Source organism: Brassica napus, chromosome A10 (assembly GCF_020379485.1).
Source record: "Brassica napus cultivar Da-Ae chromosome A10, Da-Ae, whole genome shotgun sequence".
Lineage (NCBI taxonomy): Eukaryota > Viridiplantae > Streptophyta > Magnoliopsida > Brassicales > Brassicaceae > Brassica > Brassica napus.
Genome location: NC_063443.1, coordinates 14,469,497 through 14,493,112, shown reverse-complemented (window position 1 = coordinate 14,493,112; position 23,616 = coordinate 14,469,497). Strand labels below are relative to the sequence as shown.

The 23,616-nt window shown below is 37.4% G+C and overlaps 5 protein-coding genes across 6 annotated transcripts; 3 read left to right on the top strand and 2 right to left on the bottom strand.

Annotated features, from left to right (window-relative positions):
* Positions 1–1,225: 1,225 nt before the first annotated feature.
* On the top strand, positions 1,226–2,869 carry LOC106387794 (protein CANDIDATE G-PROTEIN COUPLED RECEPTOR 7). Its single transcript, XM_013827717.3, has one exon. The coding sequence runs from the start codon at positions 1,354–1,356 to the stop codon at positions 2,680–2,682; it is 1,329 nt and encodes a 442-aa protein (XP_013683171.2). The 5' UTR covers positions 1,226–1,353; the 3' UTR covers positions 2,683–2,869.
* A 216-nt stretch (positions 2,870–3,085) lies between these two features.
* LOC106387797 (protein GFS12-like) lies at positions 3,086–9,982 on the bottom strand. Its single transcript, XM_048743165.1, has 16 exons — positions 9,709–9,982; positions 9,510–9,622; positions 7,390–9,426; positions 6,898–7,225; positions 6,577–6,792; positions 6,395–6,467; positions 6,102–6,307; positions 5,944–6,006; positions 5,466–5,674; positions 5,277–5,388; positions 4,700–5,185; positions 4,315–4,613; positions 3,991–4,234; positions 3,824–3,897; positions 3,608–3,743; positions 3,086–3,445 (listed from the first exon to the last, which is right to left on the bottom strand). Exons 1-16 carry the CDS (start codon positions 9,832–9,834, stop codon positions 3,287–3,289), a joined length of 4,881 nt encoding a protein of 1,626 aa, XP_048599122.1. The 5' UTR covers positions 9,835–9,982; the 3' UTR covers positions 3,086–3,286.
* Positions 9,983–10,115: 133 nt separating this feature from the next.
* LOC106387798 lies at positions 10,116–12,127 on the top strand. 2 transcript variants are annotated; one of them, XM_048743167.1, is made up of 5 exons: positions 10,116–10,252; positions 10,327–10,464; positions 11,561–11,619; positions 11,700–11,786; positions 11,927–12,127. In XM_048743167.1, exons 1-5 carry the CDS (start codon positions 10,174–10,176, stop codon positions 11,981–11,983), a joined length of 420 nt encoding a protein of 139 aa, XP_048599124.1. In that variant the 5' UTR covers positions 10,116–10,173; the 3' UTR covers positions 11,984–12,127. The 2 variants fall into 2 exon arrangements, with proteins under 2 accessions (XP_048599124.1, XP_048599123.1); XM_048743166.1 differs by having other exon boundaries at positions 11,700–12,127.
* Positions 12,128–15,769: 3,642 nt separating this feature from the next.
* On the top strand, positions 15,770–18,449 carry LOC106387795 (zinc finger CCCH domain-containing protein 58-like). Its single transcript, XM_048743164.1, has 7 exons — positions 15,770–16,135; positions 16,198–16,346; positions 16,507–16,572; positions 16,655–16,774; positions 16,863–17,147; positions 17,224–17,466; positions 17,742–18,449. Exons 1-7 carry the CDS (start codon positions 16,057–16,059, stop codon positions 18,108–18,110), a joined length of 1,311 nt encoding a protein of 436 aa, XP_048599121.1. The 5' UTR covers positions 15,770–16,056; the 3' UTR covers positions 18,111–18,449.
* A 2,064-nt stretch (positions 18,450–20,513) lies between these two features.
* Positions 20,514–22,350, bottom strand: LOC106387796 (ethylene-responsive transcription factor ERF086-like). Its single transcript, XM_013827719.3, has one exon. It carries the CDS (start codon positions 21,690–21,692, stop codon positions 20,682–20,684), a length of 1,011 nt encoding a protein of 336 aa, XP_013683173.2. The 5' UTR covers positions 21,693–22,350; the 3' UTR covers positions 20,514–20,681.
* Positions 22,351–23,616: the final 1,266 nt, after the last annotated feature.

The following is a 23,616-nucleotide window of genomic DNA, read 5'->3' as shown; positions in this document are numbered from 1 at the left end:
TCATTTTGTGAAGATCAAACAATACTTTTTTGTCAAACAATATTATTGGTAGGGTTGTTTGCATTAACAGCTATATGAACAACATCAGATCTTAATTCTCTCTTTAGTTTTAGATCATTTTTGGGTTCTTAACATCAATATTTATGTACTTTCGATAATTGTTTTTTGTTTAGTTGGAGTTTTATGTTTTTCTTTCTTTCGTTGAGTTTAAAAGACTAGGAAGCAAATCGGGTTTGTTACATGCAGTTTGGAATTATGAATTGGTTATTCTAAATGATTTAATGGCAGTTATTTCACTTATATGTTCTATTACTGTTTAATTTATAAGAAAACTTATGCTTTAATTTGATATTAAGTTTAGAGAGTTGCTTATGTAATCATGTTATGAACATGTGTTTAATGGTTTAATCTTTAAAATGGCTAAAGTAGATATATTTTTAATGAATAATTGGATTTATCATTATATAATTAAATATAATAATAAAACTATCATTATCTTTTTTTTTATTAAATGTAAACTTATGAAATATTTTGATAAATCAATGTATATATTTATCAAGTAAACCAATGAAATATTATCATTATCTCAATTTTTTTTTAAAGTTTTCTTCTAAATTATCATTGAACTTTATTTTTTATTTATTTTATTTTTACTTGGATTTGTGTGTTTCAATGTTTTTTGGTAATTTAATACATTTTTCTGGTTTAAAAATTAAAAAGTAGATTAAGAGAGACTAAAAGTTCACATTCTTCGTTGTCCAAAACAAAAGTTCACATTTTTATTTTACTTTATTGTGTTTAATATTTGATATATAATTATGCTCTTATGATTTCATAGTTTTATAGTTTTTCTTTGTACTAAGAAGACGTAGACCGAGATAAAAAAAAAGAACTCAAATGACTAAGAATATAAATAATAAGTTATTGTCATGTTTAAATCATAAGAAATATACTAATAACTATTAGTAAAACGATTATGCATACATATGCGATATGCGGACAAAACACCTAGTTAATATTTTAAATACAACATCTAGTTAATATTTCAAATACGGATGAAGTATATAGTAAAAATGATGTTTTCTAATTTTTTTGTTTTACAAAGAAACATAATTTTTGTATATATAATTTCACGCAGCTCATGATGCTGGTCATCACCTAATCATATTAAAGACTCTATTAATCCTAGTAAAATAAACATTTCTATACATAGTTGGAAAGTATAATTAAAATGACGCATACATTTGTGTCAGATCTGAGATAGACTGAAGACTATATAACTCGAAAAATCAAAACTCGCCGACGGTTATACGATCCCGATCCCACACGCCTCTCTGTCTCTCAACCACAACAATGACGAAAATGCCCCCTGCAATCGCCATCCTCCTCTTCTCCGTCGCGCTCCTCGCCGCGATCCCACCTTCCACAGCCGAGATCAAATCCCTCGTAATCTCCGACGACGCCCGCCCCATGATCCTCTTCGAAAAATTCGGATTCACACACACCGGCCACGTCACGGTCTCCGTCTCCTCGGTCTCCGTCGTCTCCACCTCCTCGGATCCGAACCCCGACCCGTCGCGCCTCGGATTCTTCCTCCTCTCGGAAGAGTCCCTCCTCCAGGTCCTCCTCGAGATGCAGCAGAACGCTCGATTCTGCGTCCTCGATTCCCACTACGTCACGCACCTCTTCACGTTCCGAGATCTCTCCCCTCCGCCGAACTCGCGGTTCAACCACTCGTACCCGGTGACTTCCCCGAACGAGTACTCTCTCTTCTTCGCGAACTGCGTCCCCGAGACGAAGGTCTCCATGGCGGTTCGCACGGAGATGTATAACAAAGATCCCAACGGATCTAAGGACTATCTCCCCGCGGGAGCTACTCAGCTGCCGTCTCTCTACTCCTTCTTCTTCCTCTGCTACGTGGCGTTTTTAGGTTACTGGAGCTATACCTGCTGGACGAATAAGAGAATGGTACACCGGATCCATCTTCTCATGGCGGGGCTGCTTTTAATCAAATCGTTGAATCTGATCTGCGCGGCGGAGGATAAGCATTACGTGAAGATCACGGGGACGCCTCATGGATGGGATATACTCTTCTACATCTTCCAGTTCATTCGCGTTGTTTTGCTTTTCACTGTGATTATCTTGATCGGAACGGGATGGTCGTTCTTGAAGCCGTTTTTGCAGGAGAAGGAGAAGAATGTGTTGATCATTGTGATCCCGCTTCAGGTGCTAGCGAACATTGCTTCGATTGTGATCGGTGAGACTGGACCTTTTATTAAAGATTGGGTGACGTGGAACCAAGTGTTTTTGTTGGTTGATATAATTTGCTGCTGTGCGATTATCTTCCCTATCGTATGGTCGATTCGGGCCTTGAGGGAGACGTCGAAGACGGATGGGAAAGCTGCGAGGAACTTGTCGAAGCTGACGTTGTTTAGGCAGTTTTATATTGTTGTTATTGGGTATCTTTACTTCACGAGGATTGTGGTGTTTGCGTTGAAGACGATTGCGGCGTATAAGTACCAGTGGGTGAGCTTTGCGGCGGAGGAGATTGTGAGTTTGGTGTTCTATGTGATTATGTTTTATATGTTTAGGCCTGAGGAGAAGAATGAGTACTTTGCTGTTGATGATGATGAAGAAGAAGCTGCTGCTTTGGCGCTTAGAGACGATGAGTTTGAGCTTTGAAAATGGAGTAAGGACTCGAAGATTTATTCTTTTTATGTGTTGATGAAAGCTCTGTGAAGACAGAGTTCTATGTTAAAGTCGTCTGATATTGCAACTTTCTTTTTCTGTTAAATTTTTGTTCTTTCTTTTACATGGAAATTTCATTGTTACAGATGTTCCACGCTTTTATATAGTTCTCTTCACAGTTCATCGTTTGTGCTCGTTCAAGTTGATGTGTTTCAACTTTCAATCACTGTTTCAAAAATCGTCGTCTCATTGACTTTACTTACTAAGTTCTTAGAAGGGACCAATTCAATTGATGTCTAGCCCCTTAATCAAATTTATCACTAGTTAGCTTTTAGTTTAATACGATAAATTGATTGATTATAGTTTAATGTAGTCTTACAATGGCCAAAATCCAAAATAAGAAGAAAAACTGTTTGTTTTTGTTAGCAGAGAAGAACTACAAACAGTTTCTCTTGTAAAAACAGAGAAGATAACATACACCGTATAGACAAACCAGTACACTCTTCGTCTCCTTGAAGACAAAAAAAAAATTACAGAGGCAACATAATTTGTAAAAAAACATTATATGGTAAATATATATTTCGCATTGTAGTTTCATTCAACAACAGATTCTCAAGTAACCATCATGTGCTCCAACGATGAACAACCTGGAGAATGGTAAAACACAAATGGTCGATAAGTCCGACCTCACTCTTCCTCCCTTTTCCGCCATATACAGTTTCTGTGGTATAATCCGCTGCTGCTGCTGCTGCTCGTCCTGACAATTGAACAAAACATATCATCCTCACATAATTTATCTTGATTTCACCAGGAATTCTATAATTTCTAATATTTGTTCAGGCAATGTAGCAAAATTGATCAACGCGTGTTTGGTTTTAACTCATTAACGTGAAAATCTCGATAAGGAGTGAGAAACTACCTCGTCTTGAGACTTTGACAGTGAGAAAACCCCAATGTTGTTTCTTGAGATGGAGATAACGTCTTTGCCCCAGATGGAGAAACCTGAAACACCGTCGTTGTGTCCTTTAACAACAAAAGGCTCTGGTGTCCAGCTCCTGTTTTACCACAAAAAACAAAACCGTTGTTATTACATGTAAACTTACAAAAAAAAAACTGTGATGACTGTTTTGCTCACTTCCTCAAGTCCCAGATACGTAGGGTTTTGTCAAGAGAGCTGGACACAAGTAAATGGCTCTCAGGTGCCGCTAACTGCAAGAATGAAGACAACGTTCGTAGATGAGAAAAAGCCATATTGGTTTTAGGAACTTATATCGTTTTGGGAGGAATGAGAACTTAGTTCACCTTGGTCACATATCCGTCATGAGCTCTCCAGGAGGAAATAACCCCACCTTTCCTCAAGTCAAATAGCTTACACTGGCCAGAACTAAAACCAGCTGCAATCCAAGATGGTGATACTGATGCTCCGTCTCCTTGTTTAGTATGAGATCCTCCTGAACAAAGAGCAGATACGAGGGAAGTAGACCCAGATTCAAAAGATTCTCCACTCCAAAGTTGAAGCTTCTGGCCTCTTGCTAAATCGATAAACCTGAATTGTACAGTGGAAATAATTGCATATTATCTCTAATGCTTAAATGTTATGATTTTGTACAGTGGATACTGTTTTACCTGAGGGCTCCGGATCCGGTTCCGACAACAAGCTGATCCATGTACTCTAAATAATGCATACATGTATACATGTTTCCATCGAATATCCCATTTGATAACCCATGTGACACATGTCTATTAGACTGATTGGAATTATTGTTTGATGACAGATATGAGGAAGCTTGATCTTGATCTTGATCCGCAGGTGACTCGGAGAACAAATGTATTAGTTTCCCGGTTTGGCTGTTCCACACATGTATTGTTCCGTCACAAGATGCTATCTTTCCGGTGGAAGATAAAATACTGATGTCATTAACAACCTAAAATATACAACAAAAAAGTTAGATGCTTTCTATTTTGAATAAATTGGCGCTGAAGGTAAGCTTTAGTAAGCCAAGGAACCAACCTCTTCATGGGCATGATAACCAGAGACACAGCTTAAGCTTGCTAGTTCCCACTTCTGAACACTTCCCTTGAACCCTGGATCAATACCTGAGGTGAAAACTGTACACTCATCTTCAGAAACCACTAAAGATCTTAGAGCTCCGCGATGGGCATGAGCTGAAGACAAAACAGATGCTCTAATTTTCCATCGTTGCTCATCTTTGGGGTTTCCAAAACGTCCAATGTCAAGTCCATCCCAACAAGCTACTGGACTAGGAAACCATGACCAGGGTTCATGCACCAAAGGGCTTAAGACTTCTTCTTGTCCTTCAACTGGGTCATGTATATGAGGTTTTAAGTGATTGGAGTTTCTTAAGCCCTGCGACTGGGGAACTACCCGTCCAGATCCATTAAGCAATGTCTTAGGAGTGTGCTTAGACGCAGGGCCCTTGCTTAGCACAGGCTTGGTTTCCATATTATATCGAGAGGATCGTCCTGTGTATTCCCACTGATACACAATAGATTCAGTGATAAATGACTATTATATATCAGATATTATTGCAACAAAAACCAGAAGAACATATATGAAGAAAGGATACCTTCCAGTTATGATGCTTTAGCAGATATTGCTCGAGTAGTAGCCAGGTTGGACAGCCCTGACGTAATTTCTCCATACCAAGAAGTGAGGCGAAAGAAGGATACAGAAGCAACCTGTCATTCCTACAGTGTTAGGACATAAAATGGAATCACACAAAAGTTATTTACCGATGTACAGGTGAAACACGCACACAAGATCCATACGGCTTTTGATTGGAGATTCTGGATGGGAATTTCTTTCTGTAGTTCTGATCTTCCAGTTTAAAGAGTCAGATACATCAGTACTCTTCTCAGAGAAAGCAAATTCATCGAAAAGCTCCTTCAACTGCGGTAGAACATGCAATGCAGTCAACTCTTGTCCAATCCGCTGGCAAATTGACATCAGGGAAGTTGCAGCAAACTGAAACATCGAAGAAAACAACATTGAAAAGAAAATCAAATGTTAAAAGACATTTCATATAACTGCAACAAGCAGAAAAGAGGTACTGATAGATCCTTTTATAAATTAGGCATTGGTGCATGCCTCGCAGCGGAAATACCAATATAAATAATACTACAAGAGAGCCCTTAAAAATTTAGCTAAATATCAGTTTTTGGATTATCCTTCACACCTCCCTCAAAGGTACTAATAAAGAAAATAGAAGAACAGAGAAAGAATATCAAGAGTACCTGAAGGACTCGCAACTCTAGGTTTTTCTGCATAAGTACTCTTACGTGTAGGCACAACCGACCCTATATGATGATAGACAAACCACGACAGACGAAAAGTTAAGCGGTTAACATAAAACTACAATAAGGATAGGAGATTGAACTTTTTTATCACATACTTTGGTTAGTTCATGTATGAGCAACTCGTCTGGTATAAGAGCAACTAGACCATCGAGTGTGATTAGGCAATCAGTCAGTGCTAAAGAACACCAACTATGGACAGGCTCTGGTTTTTTCATAGAAGAAAGATCGATACAGAAGCAAACAACATGTTCAAGCAATGGCATCATTTGTTTGACAATGTAGTTCACGCCCAACAGTCTCCCTGAAACGTTACAACATAACAATCACTTGGCTAATATGAAACTTCTATGTAGAGGCTAAGTTGCTTAAACCAACAGATAGAGTGTACCAATTCTAACCAGCACCTCAATCCCATCAGTACGTATTCCTTTTCCGAAGTAATTAATCAGAGGCAGTATAGTCTGTATTGAGGGAAAAGTCAGCATCCAAATCAGAATTTCTGAAACACAGCATACCAGATGAAAGGTATATTAAAAATAATTTTGACAAGAACAGGAAATCTTGTCTCACCTGATGGACTGTAACAGGGGCGCCAAGCTCTTCGCTGGAACCAATCAGCAGCACAGAAGCTGCAGAAGCCGAAATCTTGTCCGGAGAATTATACAAGTTTGATATGACTAGTGGATGAATCATTTCAAGGTATACTCTCTTTCCAATTCGAGTCCATAGTTCCCTCACAAACGAATCTTGAAGAAGAGAAACTTTCAAATGCGAGTAACCTGTCGTCTAAGCATATTATACTACGTCAGGAGACAATAACTGAAATTAACAGTAAGCTGATATTGTAAGTACATTAACAGATTCCATTGGTAACCAACAAACTATACGTACCAATAAGATCTTCTGGATAGAAGGCAAGACAAGTCTTTGCACAGCCACTGGTGTCAAATATTTTGTGAATTCTTTGATAAGTACATAAGCCCATTCACACTCGTTGTCAGATAGAAGTGTCGTCACCAGTGGCAAGCAGTACGCAGCACACATCTCTGCCACAAATGATCCCATTGCTTTTAAGGCCCCCTGTTTGGCAAAACTAGCAGCATAATACAAGCGTGTTCCACCTTTGGCCAAAAGGTGAAGTGGAGCAGCAAACAAGTAAGCTGACTTCACTGTGGCTGAGAAATACGGAGAGTTCAAAAGACTCTTTGCTGACGGCCTCCTAAATTTTTCGAAAGGAAGAGAAAGTAAGGAGTCAGTCACACATCTAAAAAGGAGAAAACGTGTTACTACATTTTTTATCAGCATGTAGCACACAGAGAGTCATAAAGCCAGTGGAGTATCAAAGATGACTAGGGTTTACCAAAAAAAGGTGAGACAATATACCTTCGCCAATCTCGTTCAATGCAAGCTTCAACAAGTACTTTAGTAAGAGGAGGAAGTTCCTTGATTAATTCAGGTAAGTCACCACCTTCTAAATAAGTAGCCAGAGACACCGAGTTAAATAGCGGCCTCATCAAATAAAGTTCCGCCAAGACACAGCCAATAGAGAAAATATCCTCTGCGATGGCCTTTCCTAGGCAGAAATCTTGCCGCCATAGTAACAACTCCTGAGGTTCTATAGAAACTTCGTCTCGCACGTCTATATGCTCCAGAAGATAATTCAAACATATATCGGATGGCACGCCTTTGTTTCTTGAAGTTCCAGAAAGACTAGTATCAGCTTTGTTCGTGTTCTCACTAGAAGATTCATGCAAAGGAGACTCATCCAAGTTTTGATAAAGGTGATATTGAGGACTTAGATGTGATGCATGTTCAGAAAATGCAGATGCCTCTTCAGTTTCTTCCAAATACTCATCAGCTTCGAGGATGACGGATCTCTTGTTGTCCACCCCAAAGCCATGAAACGTATGCATTTCTTGTTCATTTCTACTTTGTTCCTTCTCGCGGGAAAAACGCAGGCGCACCGGGTGAGGCCGGAAAAAAAGCTGACGGCGTCCAACCGACCTTGGTACAGCTGGCTCAGATGAAGACAGCATAACATTCTTTGCAGTAATAGCAGCCTGGCCCGACATTTTGTAACCAAAAGTAATATCAATCCAATGATGTAATCGAGATGAAACATGGGGGCTTTCCAGAGCATCTCGATGCAATCTAATGAACTCCTCGGGGCTGCTTGCCCATGGAGGTACAGCCAAATCAGACATACTAGGATGAAGAGAGCAGAAGATGCGGGAATCGCAGTAAAACTCAGGGATGCACTCGTCAGGGGTCCAATCATAAAGCCTTTGCATATCAGAGGGATACTCATTAGGCTCGTACACAGATCGAACTGCCTTACGCAGGACGCTCAGTGGCAGTCTCCTAGCTTTGTAGCTGCAAACAGCCAGCTCAGACAGACATTCATCTGAAACATGATGCGGAATCTCAAATGTCGAATAGGTAAAATCTAACTGCTCATCTCCTTTTGCCAATCTCCATTTGCTTTTCCTTAAATCCCGCCAGCCTGAGTCACTATCTTTTTCAGGTTTTTTGCTGAAATCTATGACCCATGGCATTACTGGATGAAATGTGTGGTCTCCCCACCTTCGGCCTGCTAGTTTGTTTAAGAAGAGTAAATACTCAAAATTGCTAGCCTCTCCCTTCCACCATTTATCAAAGATAGTCTGCCAGTCCAGATGTGAAGAAATTTTAAGATCAGCATAAAGGCCAGAATAATAGCAACCCTCTACACACAAACTTTTTCTTGAGGCAGATGAATTGGCATCTCCAGATCCTAAATCAGGCTTGCTATAGATCTTTAACCAACTCCACAACGATTCAGACAAGAAAATGTTTGATGGACGAATATCCCCATGGGGGATCCCCAACCCATGCAAGTGAGCTAGCGCAGACAACAGCTGATATACAATAAAACTTCTGTGCCACTCTGACTTTAAAGCATTAGGACTGTAGTAGAGAATGTTTTCCAATGTAAACGGGGGTTTGGGGAGCACTGAGACCAAACAATCAGATGATGTCAGAACCCCCAAGACCGGTGACAGATTTGGATGCCTGAGACCTGGAAGATCGCTTTCCTCCTCTAACAACGGTAACCCAAGAAGACGAAGGAAACTTTCAGTTTCTTGTGCAGATGACTCTCCACCAATCAGGCGATTTAGAGAGGCTAAAATATAATCTTCCGGGCACTCAGAAAGGAAACTAAAAGCAAGCTTTTGAAGATGAGAGGCAGAACAACATTTGCTAATCTGAGCAATTGGTAAAAGTGCAGCCAACGCTCTCCTGCTTGGAAAACTACCTGAAGACTCGCAAGAGATGTCCTCTGTGCCTAAGCCTAACTCTCTGCCGTTCGTAGCCTTAAAGTGTGAACAAATCAAATTCTCATCACAGTCAACATCATCGTTTGAATTCCCAAGTCCTTCACTACAGAAAAAGGAAGTTCACTCAAAATCACGAATAGGAGAAGATCCAACTATTTAGCCCAAGGAGAAAAAGATTGAACATACACGTAATTGACTAAGCAACCATGTTCTTCCTTGCGGAGATACTCCAAAACGAACTGAGATGAACTAGAATCAAAATCAGAAGCAGAAACTCCCTCCTCGCTAGAGTCAGAAACCTACACAAAATCACCACTCGAATCAGCTTCAAATTCCAATACTCCCACCATCGATATCTACATACATATTGTGCATACTGAACTACCTTAACGACGGCGGAGGATCCGAAAGGAAGCGGAGAATCGGAGAGGCCGTAAGAGAAGACGATCTGATCGGAGAAGTCTGACTTGATCCGTTGCTGGAGGCAATCGAAGCAAACTTCACCTCGCATCCTTTATTTTTCTCAGTATCTTCCTCGCATTCTTATTCCTGTCGATGAGATTCCGATCTGAAGAGAGAGAGACGTCAATATTTTTTTTTTCTGTAGGAAAGATCGACCAAACCTCGGCGACCTTCTCAAATCAAACGCGGCCAAGCACGCCGCGTTTCCTTTAATTCCTCCCCTTCAAAACGCCGCGTTTTAGTCGGTTACCGCCATATTAATTATTACTCCATAATTGGTTCAATATCGGTTTAATAGTCCGGTATGATTTCGGTTTGTCAAATATTTGAAAGTTTCTGATCGGTTTAATGGGAGGAGGAGGAGGAGGCATGGAGGAGTTGACGGAAGATGAGAAGAGAGCTCTCAGAGGAAGCAAATTCGCACCGCTTACTTCTCTTCCTTCCTCTTCTCGCTCTCAGCTGCCCAGGTTCTTTATCACTCCTCAAAGCTTTTTCTTCTTATCGATTTGAAGTTCCGACTTTCATGTGTTAGCTCATCCAGGTGGACCAATGAAGACGAACAAAGCGGCGGCTTTAGCCAAGTTTCTAGAAAGGAAGCTGCAAGATCCTAATGTGTTGTCTTCCATTGATCCTGATCTTATCGAGTTGGCTGTCAAAAACTCCAGACACATTATTTCGAGTGAGTGCTACATTAAGACAAGACTCTTTGACGGTGTATGTTTGAAAGTTTTGGAATTGGAACGAAAAGGGATTAGTTTGTTTAGAGAGGTGTATAGCATTTGGAAGATGGCAATGTAAGGCTCCTTGTTAGTGTAGTAGAGGACCATTTAATTATTAGCCTTGAAGAGTTTGTTAGTTGATTATAGTCACGGTTGATAGCTCAGCATTAGCTGAGAGCTGAGGTTGCTGTGCATAATCTGTTGACGTACTGATAAGGTGTTCTTGTTGAGTCTAATGCAGGACTATATTGTAACTAGCTTACTGGTAGTGCAAGTTACTGGTAATGAAGGTGTTACTGTAATTATTTTCGGTAATTTGCTTTTGTTTGTTCTCTGTCCGCGTTAAATAAAAGGAGGATCACTTCTGTTTCTTATCTGGTATTGTAGATTTTCTAGTATTTTGGTTGGACATTAGCTTTGAGAGCTAGGATATGAACAAGCTCTTCTGAAATTGTAGCTCAGTTCTAGTTAAGATAATTGGTACCAAGCCCAACTCTCTCCCTTCAATGCTGAAAAACTATGAAAAGTGGAATAATGTAGTAGAAACTATGGGTGGCATCCATCAGGAAATCTTATATGTTTGGGTATAATTGTGTTTCAAAGGTTATGTTAGAGCAGGATGTATGTGGTATTGAAACTTCACTAAATCGTTGCAAATAAATATTGTGCATTGATGCATTCCTTTGGCTTTCCATAATTTCATAGTCGCTTTGAAAGAGTTTGGAAAGCATAGTATGTAGTTTGGCATTCCTGAGATGAAATGCATAATGACTGCTTGCCTGAATGTGGTTCCACACTATAAGTCACATTGTAACTGTGGACTAAGTTTAGCTCACTTCGAACGTTAGAATAATGTTATTCCTAGATGTTCGGTGCAAACAACATAGCACGCTAGCATAGAGAGATTTGCTTTTATCCAAGCCAATGCCGTGTAAAATAATGCACAACGTTAATGTTATTGGGGAATATATATGTGGCAGAACGAGTTTTCTTAAGGCTCTGGTAAGAGTATCGAATGTGAAGGCATAATCTTTTATGATCCTCTACTGATCTCAGGTAGGACTTCAAGTTCAGGAAGAAGAATCCAACACGTTGTCTCCTTTGTAGACGTTGAGGTACCTGATTCTTTCTACTATCTTTGAGAATATATTCTACTGACCAGTTCTTACGTACGCCTTCTTCCGTCATGTTTTAGGTGTCTTCTGATGACGATAAGATAGAGAACACTAAGCTAAGCAAAAAGAAAAAGAAGAAAAAGAAGAAGAAAAACAAAAAGCACAAGGTTATCTCCCTCGCACCCTTTGTCCTTACCTCATCTTTCGGCTTGCTTTTCGTTCTCCCCACACAATTTTTATAAAGTCTGTTGCTTTCTGGATTCCGTCACTCATATCTGTGTGGGGTAAACTTTTATGAAAGGAGCAGATCACAGTCGATGAAGATGCCAAGTTGAAGAGACCCAACAAGAAGTTGAAGCTTTAGTGCCCCTTTTTGGGCTATATATTACTGGTCATATATTTGATAAAGTTTAGACTGGAGCTATTTGTGAGTTGAATTCAAATAGCTTCGTGAATCTGAAATTTGTATTTTGGTTGAAGTTGAATTGATTTTGTTTTTAGCCTCTTAGATCATGATTAGTGATGGTCCGGTCTAGTTCATTTGCAGGAACAGTATATGTAACAGAGATTATTATTTATTGGGTTAGGTGTTTGTACTACTTCCAAGGGACAAGATGAGACTCAATATAGTACGAAAACTTTTAAGTTACTAATTTCTATGATTTTCTAAGATTTGATCATATTTTATTGTCTACGTGATGATTATCAATCTCTTTCATGTCGTCGCTTTACAATTCATGGATCAAATCTAATGAGATTTAGCAGCTAACTAGTCAAATTAATTGATTATAATATTATTCAATTAATTTGATCGTTCGTATATTTGTGAAAACTATTCATCATATATAGCATGGTCCGAGCTCAAATTTCAAACAATTTTTTGTATTAGAAAAACAAGAGAAGAAGTATTAGAAATGAAAACAAGGAAAAAATGACCCTCGCCGACATTTGGTAGATAAGGATACGAATGTTAATGGTCGAAAAGATGGTATGGTTGGGAGAATAACACAATCTCCAAAAAGCTGCTCACATGTGGCCAATACTTCTCCAAGTCAAAAACTTCACCATGCTTTATAAGTTTATATAATAAATGCGTCACTTGGCGACAAAAGAAAATAACACTGCCTCACTTAACTAACTGATCTTCGCTCTTTTGTGAGTGGCTCGAATCATCGATTATACAGTGTCACATTTTTAAGTGGTCCGAACGCAAATCCTCACGTGTCCTTTTTACGGGGTTTAACTTCACGCGCTTTATAAGGCAACCAAAACGAAAACGACGATAAAAACATAACGTAATGATGGTATTCGAAATGCTAGAGAAATTTCATCCAACTTTGGCTCAACTTGTCGCCCACAAAACAAAATGTAAAATAGAAACTCAGGCTATTACGATGGCTGGTGAAAGAATCCCAAAAACTTGAATCCTGTTTGACACATTTAACTTATACTATGATGATGACCTTTGTAATAATTCACCCAACGCATTAAATTTACGATTCCATATATTTATCAGAAGTGGTAATAATGCTATATACTTCGTAGTGTGAAGTGACTCTTTAAACGTTTCGTGGAGGTGTTGACTGCGATTCACACTCTTTGCGTGAGCGTGCAAGACAAATACTTTCCGCAATCTCCTTCTCACCACGTCAATTTTTGTTTGTGCAAATAAAACAAGTTGTTTTTGTATTCTTTTATATACTTTTATAGTTTTCATTTGTAAGTATTGTTTTCCCTCTATACAAGCTCATGTCAAAATCATGACAAAGTGTAAATCAGCTCGAGGCGCCAAGAGATAACGAGTTTCCTTATCTGCATTCATGATTTCGGAAAGGAAATCTATGTTTGTCAACGAATATCAAAAACCAGTGTTTTTAAACCCAGACGGAAAGATAAACTAAAAAAATTTTGGATCATGGTTCAATATGATTGGATTAAACCTTGTTCAATAATCTGTTTTAATACATTTTAATATATAAATTTAGAAATAATATTAGTAAATATGATACATAAGTAAAAATATAAATAATTTTAAAATATAAAATATTGTAAATATAAACTAGTTTTATGCTAATAATTTATATCAGTTTAATAACTCTGAAATCCAATCGTCCGACTATGTAATCGGTTTAGGATCGAACCAGTTATTAGATCCAAACCGGCTATGTATCCGGTTCATGGTCGAATCCAATTTAACTATCGGTTTTGTCCGGTTTTAAAAACACGGTAAAAAACCAAACATTTATTAAATGGTAATATTGGTTTCTTTTTTTGAATTATACAGAGGTATCCTGGCCTCACAGAAGTGATCCAGACTAGTCACGTGTTGCCACATGTCGATCCTCTGTCCCTGGCGATGCCGAAATGTTAATTCCCCAGTGGCCGAGATTCGAATCCAGGTGGCGGTAATCACAGCTGTAAGCCCTTTACCACTAGAGCTAGAAGCCCCGGTTAGTAATATTGGTTTCTCTTTCTCGGTTGTCTTTAATATTTAATTGTGTTCTATTGCTTTTATAGTTTCCGCATGCAGATAGATATAATTTGTTTAATGGTTATAGTTATATTCATATCTTATAGATATAATTTGTTTAATGGTTATAGTTATATTCATATCTTTTTTTTAGAGAATAATTATGTTCATATCTTTGAAACAAAGCGAGTGTAATCTAATGGTGACGGCGTGGTTATCTTCTCTGGAATTTGAATCTTCTTCCTCTCAGTTTAATATCCTCGTGAGAGGAAGATTTACGTCCAATAACAAAGATATTATCAAAGGTTACTTTTTTTTGGTAACCTTTTTAGAGAATTAATTCTTTGATATTATCAAAGATATTATCAAAGGTTACTTTCGAGTCTAGAAAGACGACGAGTGGTTTTGTTTGGGAATTTCTTAATTAACAAAGAATTAATTCTTGTTTATAATGTTTACAGTTAAAATATTACATTTACGAAAAAACTGTTTTGTATATGGCCATACTCGACACAGCTAGTCAAAAATGTTAACCGTAGATAATATATCAAACTAAGAATATAAGGTGGACAAGTCGTAATCAACATTAGCACAAAAAATATAACTCTAATATGCTCGAGCAGTGTAGTAGCGAATAGCGACCCATAGGTAAGTTTACAAAACAACTAGCAGATTGGTTGAGAAAACAAAATGTTAGCATCAAATATTAAATAAGATATTTTGTTATAAAAAAAAGATTAATAAGACATACGTTGCTTTTGACAAAGAAATTGTCTTCTTGCTATATTTGCAACTTGAACCGACAGAGTTTAATTTATTTGACTTTTGTTTTCCCAACCATTACAATTTCCAAACTACCATTTCCCATTTTAAAAAGATTTATATAGTAAGATATTTTTTTTTATAAGTATATAGTAAGATATTGCATTTGGATAGACTATATATTTCATAACATTTGTGTCAATATATCTATATGTGACTTTGTGTGTGTGGTGTTTTTGTTTCAAGAGCTAAGTACACAAGTTTGTAAACTCATTGTTTTGTAGATCAAAGTCAAATTTTGAACCCCACCATCCAAACATTGGTAGAAGTTCATTCTAATCAGTAATCACTTTCAATGCCTTAGTTAGTTGATAAAATATTCGATTTTCTATTTACATCGATAATTAATCTAAATTTTTACCTATAATCCATCTGGATTTTATATGCAAAAGTTTCACTAGCATCATTTCTAATTCATTGTAAATATATAAAATACCTACATTAAAAAGCTAAAAAATCAATCCATAATAATGTTCAAAATACCTGATTCAGCTAGTTATGAGGGTATAAATATTTTTTACTTTTTTAATGAAACATATTTTGATTACCCTTTGATAGCTGATAAAAAAAAATTAATGCTATCCTAGGGTATTTTTAAAAAAAAACATATCCACATATTATTTCAAGTGTTTCATTTTGAAGGTATAATTTCACAGTAAATCAAAATCAATAATTGATAAAAATAGAAAATATCAAGAATAGAAAGCAATAATAATAAAGAAAGAGAAGTCATCTAGTATAGGTTTGGCGCGTATATTAACCACCACCGGCAAAACACCCACAAAAAGGCGACCCACGCATAAAGAAAGATCAACACCTTCTTCCCCCCTCCATCCCCCTTCCAAATAAAATTAAATTAAAATAATAATAAATAATTCATTACGAATTAAAACCAAAAATATCGGCACAGACGAAAACAAAAACTGAATTTAACAACTTTAAGCAGAGAGAGAGAGAGAGAGAGAGATCAAGCGAGCGACTGAGAGAGAGTGGTGTTCAGACAGAACCAAACCACGATCCGTGCTTCTTTGTCCTTTTCTTCCTTCTCCAAACAAACAAAAGAAGAAGAAAATCCCTTCCCCGACACTCCCATTTGAACGGAGCTCAACATTGCTCGAGACAGAGAGAGGTTAGGGAGATAAACGATGGAGCGGTACGGTCGCGTCGGCGAAGAAGGGCCACGGGCGGATCCATCACCTCCCGGAACCGAAACCGGTTTAGAAGGTATAACGTTGCGATTTAGCGTTTTGCGATCGTTGTTTTTCAAAATGCGGTTTTTTGTGTAGGTTCGATGTGGCGGTTAGGGCTGCGAGGCGGTGGAGGTGAATCATTCCCGGAGCGTCCCGATGAGCCTGATTGTATTTATTACTTACGTACCGGTGTTTGCGGGTACGGTTCCAGGTGTCGGTTCAATCACCCACCAAACCGTGTACCGGTAATAATCTCTCTGCCTCTCTCTCTGTTTTTTACTGTCTTGAGTTTTTGATAAAGTTACTACCTTTTTGATCACAGATGCATAGTTGTATCTATATGATCTAACACTGACACATGTAGTTTGCTTGGAAGCTCTTAACTAGATGTTTTTATTCTTTTAGGTCTTGGGAGGTCTCAGAACAGAACCTGGAGAGTTTCCAGAGAGAATGGGACAACCCGTGTGTCAGGTTTTTTTATCGATTCTAGCAATGCTTAGTGATTTAGTGTAGCCAAAGTCTCTCACTTTTTATGTTTTTTTTATTTGAACAGCATTTTATGAGAACGGGAACATGTAAGTTCGGTGCTTCTTGCAAGTATCACCATCCTAGACAAAGAGGAGGAGATTCTGTTACTGTCTCATTAAACTACATGGGATTCCCATTACGCCCGGTTTGTTTTTTCTATCTTCTCTGGTTTTTGTCTTTGTTTCTTTTGGTGGTGTACGTGTATTGATCTCTCAATGGTTTTTTCCTTGCAGGGTGAGAAAGAATGCTCCTATTACATGAGAACCGGTCATTGTAAATTCGGTTCCACCTGTCGGTTTCACCATCCCCTTCCTCCTGGTGCACAACCGCCATCTCACCAGCAGCAGTTATCAACTGGTTCAGCTATTTATCCATCGTTACAGTCTCAGTCAGGTGTTTTTGTAGCAAGACCACAGCTTTTACCAGGCTCCTATGTTCAAAGCCCTTACGGTACTTACAGCCAAATGGTTCTTCCTCCTCCCGGTATGGTTCCATACCCGGGCTGGAACCCTTACCAGGTAACGTTCCAAACCGATCCTACTTTCTTCCTTACCTCTTAATCTTTTAACAAAGTCTCAGTTTAATTTTGTTTAGGCTTCCCCTGGGAGTCAACCCTCTATGGGATCAAGCTCTGTTCCTTTGGCGCCTGCTTATCAAACGAGCCTATCTTCAAATAAGGAGCAATCTTTTCCTCAGAGACCTGGAGAACCAGACTGTCAGTACTTTATGAGAACCGGAGACTGTAAATTTGGAGCCTCTTGCAGATTCCATCACCCTCTTGAAGCAGCACCACCAAAAGGAGTTAATCTCAGCAATATTGGCCTCCCACTTCGTCCTGTAAGTCTCACTCATTGACTATTTCAGCTTTTACGCCTTGAGTTATGAAAAGAATTGTCATGAAATTGTCATGAACTCAACGTTATAGAGTTTATTGTTATGAATTAATAATATGTTCCGTGTAGAAGAACTCTGTTTCTTGATTTGATTTGAAAGTTTTATTCAGACGTAAGTTTATTTTTTGAAATTTCATTCTTTTTCCTGTACAATAATACATCTTATAACAATGTACAATGCATCTTAGAACAGAAAGTTAATACTAAGAACATTTGCAGGGCACAGCGCCATGCAGCCACTTTGCGCAACATGGGATCTGTAAGTTTGGGCCTGACTGCAAATTTGACCACTCCATGGGCTCTTCTTCACTAAGCTACAGCACGTCTGCTTCTTCGCTCACTTACCCTCCAGGATCCTCATCGCTCGGCACATTAGCTGCGTCATCATCATCGACGTCTGACCAACGCACAGAGCTTCACTCTTCGAGCTCCGTTAAACCAAAAACCACTACAAGTGGTGGCTCGGAAACTGTGTCCGCTGGAGTTTCTTCTTCTATGACCGGGGGTGTGAGCGAGTCTGAGCCTGTTGCTGAGACCAAAAATGGTGACTCGGCTAGCATTGAGGATGAGGTTAAGGCTTCAAGTTAAAGAGACAAAACTCAAAGGAGAGAAGAGAAGAGAATCTCTCTCTATTCTTCTTAGGTTATCATCTCTCTCTTTTTTTCTCTATCTTCTTTTCATCAAACTTTCATGAACTCAGGAACATAAAAAGGGAAAAGATTCGTTTTTTGGGTAGAGACAGACAACACCAAGAAGCAGAAGGAGAGAGAGACGAAAGCAGCTCTAGTTTTATGTGTTATGTCTTTCCTCTTATGTCTCTCTTACCATGTTCATATGATTCCTTCATACGGCCATCTATCTTTTTTTCTTTTCTTTTTTCTGTTCAAACATTTCGAAAACAATTGTTAATAAAATGGCCTGAAAATCCTTTGTTTCTTAAGGAAAAAGGTTATGGAAAATGGGATTTGATCGAGAATCCGATTTTTCTTTTTAATTACGTTTTTTTTAAAAGGTGAAGTTATTAAGTAAAACCCTTGTTATTTTCAAGAGAAGATACATGTATAATGTTTCAGTCAACCCTTTACTTGCTCAAAAAGAAAGGGTTTGGCAAAAGACTTTTAATTTCTAAATGTAAACAAAATGTTAAATAGTAAACGCAATAGTCTTGAAACAATCCGATTCTAAATGGTTTGGGAGCAGCAACAAGAAGAGGAACAGAAAATATATAACAGGTTTCGGTGTCACGTTTCTATTTTCGTTCTTCTTGTTCTACACTCGATCCGTACGACTCTGATCATGATATGAAAAGAAGTAGGGTGGGTAAAAAGTAAAAAACACTGTTAATGTGGAAGTAGAAGTCAGTAATTCTCGTACTTGGTTCTTTATGTCGGTGATATAACATGTGCATGTGCGGTTTGTTCATTGCGTCTAGTTTTACTCAAACAACTGAAAAATCATAATCATGAGTTTGGTCAATGAAACATCACAACAAAATCTTTCAACAACCCATAAACTACTAATCATTAAATGATTTATCTCTCAGTTTGGCAATTAGATAATCTACCATTTTTAAAGGCTGTCTAAAGATATCGCTCTTATATTATGGTAGACTTCACAAATTATGGCGATTATAATGATACGTACTCCTTATATTTTAAATATATAACTTCCGATTGGCATTATAAATGTTTTAGAATACATAGTTGTTTGCAAGTTATTTTCTTTGGCGCCAAACAAATTCTAAAGCATCATATATGAACTCCATGGCACATTGACACATTTTATATATATATATATACACATATGCGTGCGTGTGTATCTATGTTTGATCTGTATGACAGCTTTGATTGGATCTGATAGTTTTATTAAGTAAAGTGAAGTTAATCAACACTGGAAAGGGGACTAATTGAGTTCTATGAAACAAAGACAAAAACCTTAACCAGATGTTTTTTAAAGACAGAAAGAGTTGTGATGTTGAGTTGTTGACAAAAGATGCAAAAGAAGGGAGACATGAAACAGTGACTGTGCAATCAAAGACCAAACAACTCATGACCAGAACACATGTAAAACACCATCATGCTACTTCACTAAAAGTCCATCTCACTTTCCCTAATATTATTAAATTAAAATGCAAAATTTGATGCCAAATCTCCAGCGTCTCTAATCTTAATATTTTTCGCATAACCATGTATATATATATCTCTTATATTAAATATATATATATATATATATCTTATATTAAAATTCAAACTAATGCCAAATTTACAATTGTCATAAACGTTCACAATAACCGAGCATCAAAAGTTCAAAACTATGGATACTTGAGTTTCTGCAACTAATCTAATAATCCTGTCAAAATAATTTACATATATATCTCAGTTATTCACGTCTAGTCAAATACTCCCTCTCCCTCTGATCCAAAATAGTTGATGTTTTGGATGAATGCACAAAAATTAAGACATACACATTTTTCTAGAAAATACACACTAAAAATATAAAATAAATCTAATTCAGCCAATTATCAAAAATACTATAAAACATCATTGGTTACACAGTTTTCAATGAACTTTAAACTAATTAAAAAATATCAAACATTATGTATTTTGAAACATCAATAACTCTTCAAAACATCATCTATTATGAAACGGATACGGAGGGAGTATATGTTTTGAGTAAGACATTTGATTTCATTATATTATACACACCACTTATAATATTTCATAATGAGTGTGTTGGAAGTAGCATCGAACAAAAGTGATCTATAATATAACTCGCATTAACACCGTTTGCTAGTCAAAACCATGATATTAAAAAAAGTGAAATTGCATCCCATATACACAACTTTTCCCATAATTAACTCAATACCCTAAACCCCATACTATGGTATCTTTGTTCATAGACACAGCTTATCACATCATGTGCATTTACCTATTTTCTAACTTCTTTGTGGTTTTTTAGCTAATTGACTCTTAAAAAAACTCATACAAAATAAAGAAGAAAGAAAATAAAAACTTCATGGTAAGGTAACCTTATGGTGCATGATACAATAAGCATAATATATAATTAAGTAGATAACATATTGTCAACGACAAAAATCAAAATGACCATGGAATAACGTTTATATTATTACTTAAAAACAGAAATATCAAAAAGAATGTTCTAATAGAGTGAGTAGAAGCCTGTGTCTGTAACATCACCAAAAGCAGCGATAGGAGAAGAGAAATCTTGAGGCTCCATTATAGCGTAATCCTCCATTGACATTGAAGCACCAGCACCATAGTTAGAGACCATGGCAGAGAGATCACAAGAACCAAACTCATGACGATTCATCATCAGCATATCACCATCATCGAAGTAACTACTACTAAACCCTCCGGGTGACTCAAAGGCCTTGCTTGCCGGAGTTGTGAAACCTGCTCCGGTTTGGTTTTGGATGGTTGTGGTTTCCGCAGGTGGCTTAAGGCAGTGGTGTGGGACAATGCAGTCCAAGTAACCCGAGTTGGTACTGGAGTTAGTTCCTTCTAGCGAGAAGAAGTTACTTTCTTCGTCTAGTGAAGAAGATAGCGAGCCGTTAGAAGACGAGTTCTGAGGACTATTACCAAACGCTTGAGTATCTGCATTTTGATGACGAACAGGCGTTTTGAAAGAAGCGACAGGTGAGACGGCTTGGGGGAGAGTATGTTTAGGTTGCTGATATTTTTGATAATGAGGAAGGTGATCAATGACAAACTGAGGAGAAGAGTTTGGTAAGAAGGATTGGTTATTATAAGGAGAGACGATGAGAGAGTGAAGATTAGGGTTTGTGAGTATGGTGTGAACATCAGTTGGAGTGTAGACGAAGTTAGTTCGACCTTGAGTGCCTCTCATCGAAAGAGCTGCTCTATCGTAGGCAAGAGCGGCTTCGTGAGCAGTGTCGAAAGTGCCGAGCCAGTGACGTTCTTTGGTGGTTGGATCTCTGATCTCCGCTGCGTAACGACCCCATGGACGTCTCCTGACTCCTAAGAATCTCCCTGGCTCTGCTTGCTTTGATCTCCGGCCTCTTCTCTCGCCGGTTGTGGCAGTTGTTGTGGTCGTTGTGTTGGTTGTGTTTTGGTGGATTACAGAAAAACCCATTTGAGTTGGCGATGTTCCACAGGGTTTATTATGATTTAGGGTTTTGGAGGTTGACATGATGATGAAGAAATGGGTTTTTTCCAAAAGGAGGTTTCTTCTAGGGTTTTGGCTAAAGATGAGTAAAGGGAGAAAGTTTTTTTTTGTTGTTGTTTTGCTTCTGTCTAAAGATGATGAGTGTTGTTTGGGAATGGAAATGAAGTGCTGTTATAAATAGAGAGACATTGAGCTTGATAGAGAGACATCACTTTTGATTTAACTGCTTTTAGTAGACCATCATCTTCTTCTTCTTTTTTTCTTTTCTTTTTTTGGTTTTTATCTCTTTCCCAAAGATGTTATATTTAGGCTTCAGCGACATAAATAATTAAACTTTCGCACATTAATTACTCGGATTTTTATAAAATTTTTAATATATCATTAGTTAACATAAATCGAAACCGATTTTAAACAGCTTAATTGACTGTTTGTTTAAATCTGTTTTCGGAACATTACTATTCACCGGAGTCTCATTTTTTAACGTGTGTATACAGTATGTATGTATATATATGGCTACTTATGAAAGCCTAAGGAGGCTAAGAATCATTGGAACTACTGCAAAATATGGAATGTCACAGTATATTTTAGCTCGATGGGATCAATCTGGTCAAGGGTCTACGTAAAAAAAAAATCGATATTTCTCAAAAATTAAATCCCCTGTCAATTAGGGTGTCTGATAAATTCGTTTGTACTGAGGTATATAGAATCATGAATTTGTCTTCTAACCAATTTTATTAACAATTTGAATATATTTCAAAATCAGTAAGCTTAAATTTTCTCCCAATAAGCGTCATAAACATTCGAGTTTTCTATCGTATTTTGATTTGTTTAGTTTAGTTACATTTAAGTGTTAATCTAACTTAATTTTAGAAGCCCCTGATGAAATCACATGGTTACCCGCGTTTTAAGCGGAAGTAGACATGAGAATAGATTTTTTGTCATCTAGCAATGATTTTTTCAATGGGAGTGGTTAAGGAAAGACAAGATGAACCACACACAAATTAAAATGCTTACAACGTACGTTTACATTTTAAAAAAAAAAGATTAATATCTCAGTGGACAATTTTGTATTGATGTCCATGTATGCAAACAAACACAAGTCAACACAAAATTAGTCTCTTTGCGTTTGTAATTTTCTAGGATTACACATGAGCTTCCAGTAGTTATTTGTCACATGTGATTGCATTTAGAAATTAATGTCTTACCCGACAAACAATATATATGATGAATTCACGATTAATGTTCATAGTCAACGATAACACGACTTTAACTTAAGAGCTATAAAAGGTCAAAAACTAGTTAATCATTCAATAATGACTGATTATTTAGAGACTTTAAACTAAACATACGTGATGAGCCAGAACAGTTATCTTTGAATCGTTGTGGATTGATGATACATTTAACTTAGGAGTTTCCATGTTGAGAGAAGTAGAAATATAGCATAAAATATTATTAAATATTAGGTTTGAGATCAAACTATATATATATAATTATTCTTTAATGATATCAGAACTAGGTTTCGAATGGTGACCATCGTCCCGCTCCGCCCTGCAGTTAACAGTAACAAAAATCTCTACATATACTATATATTTATATCTTTTTATAACTGTTAGAATCGCACCGTAGTTGAACCGCTTGTCTCGCACCGCTCAAACTTCAGTCACCATTCGGAGCCTAAATAACTGCAAACATATATTTTTGGTGTGACAAGCTGTTACCTATATATGTTTTGGTTATTGTCTTTAGTAGAACGTTCGACGACGGTATCCAAATCCAACGGTAAAAAAGGCTGATGTTTTGCGAATATGTATAAACTAGTACTTTAGGTGTATATATAAACTAGTACTTAGGCGTGAAGATTATTTTGATTCATATATAAGGAATCGAATTAATACACGGTTTGGGTTTAAGAAATTTTCAGCATATGTTAGAGAAAGATTAGTCAAAG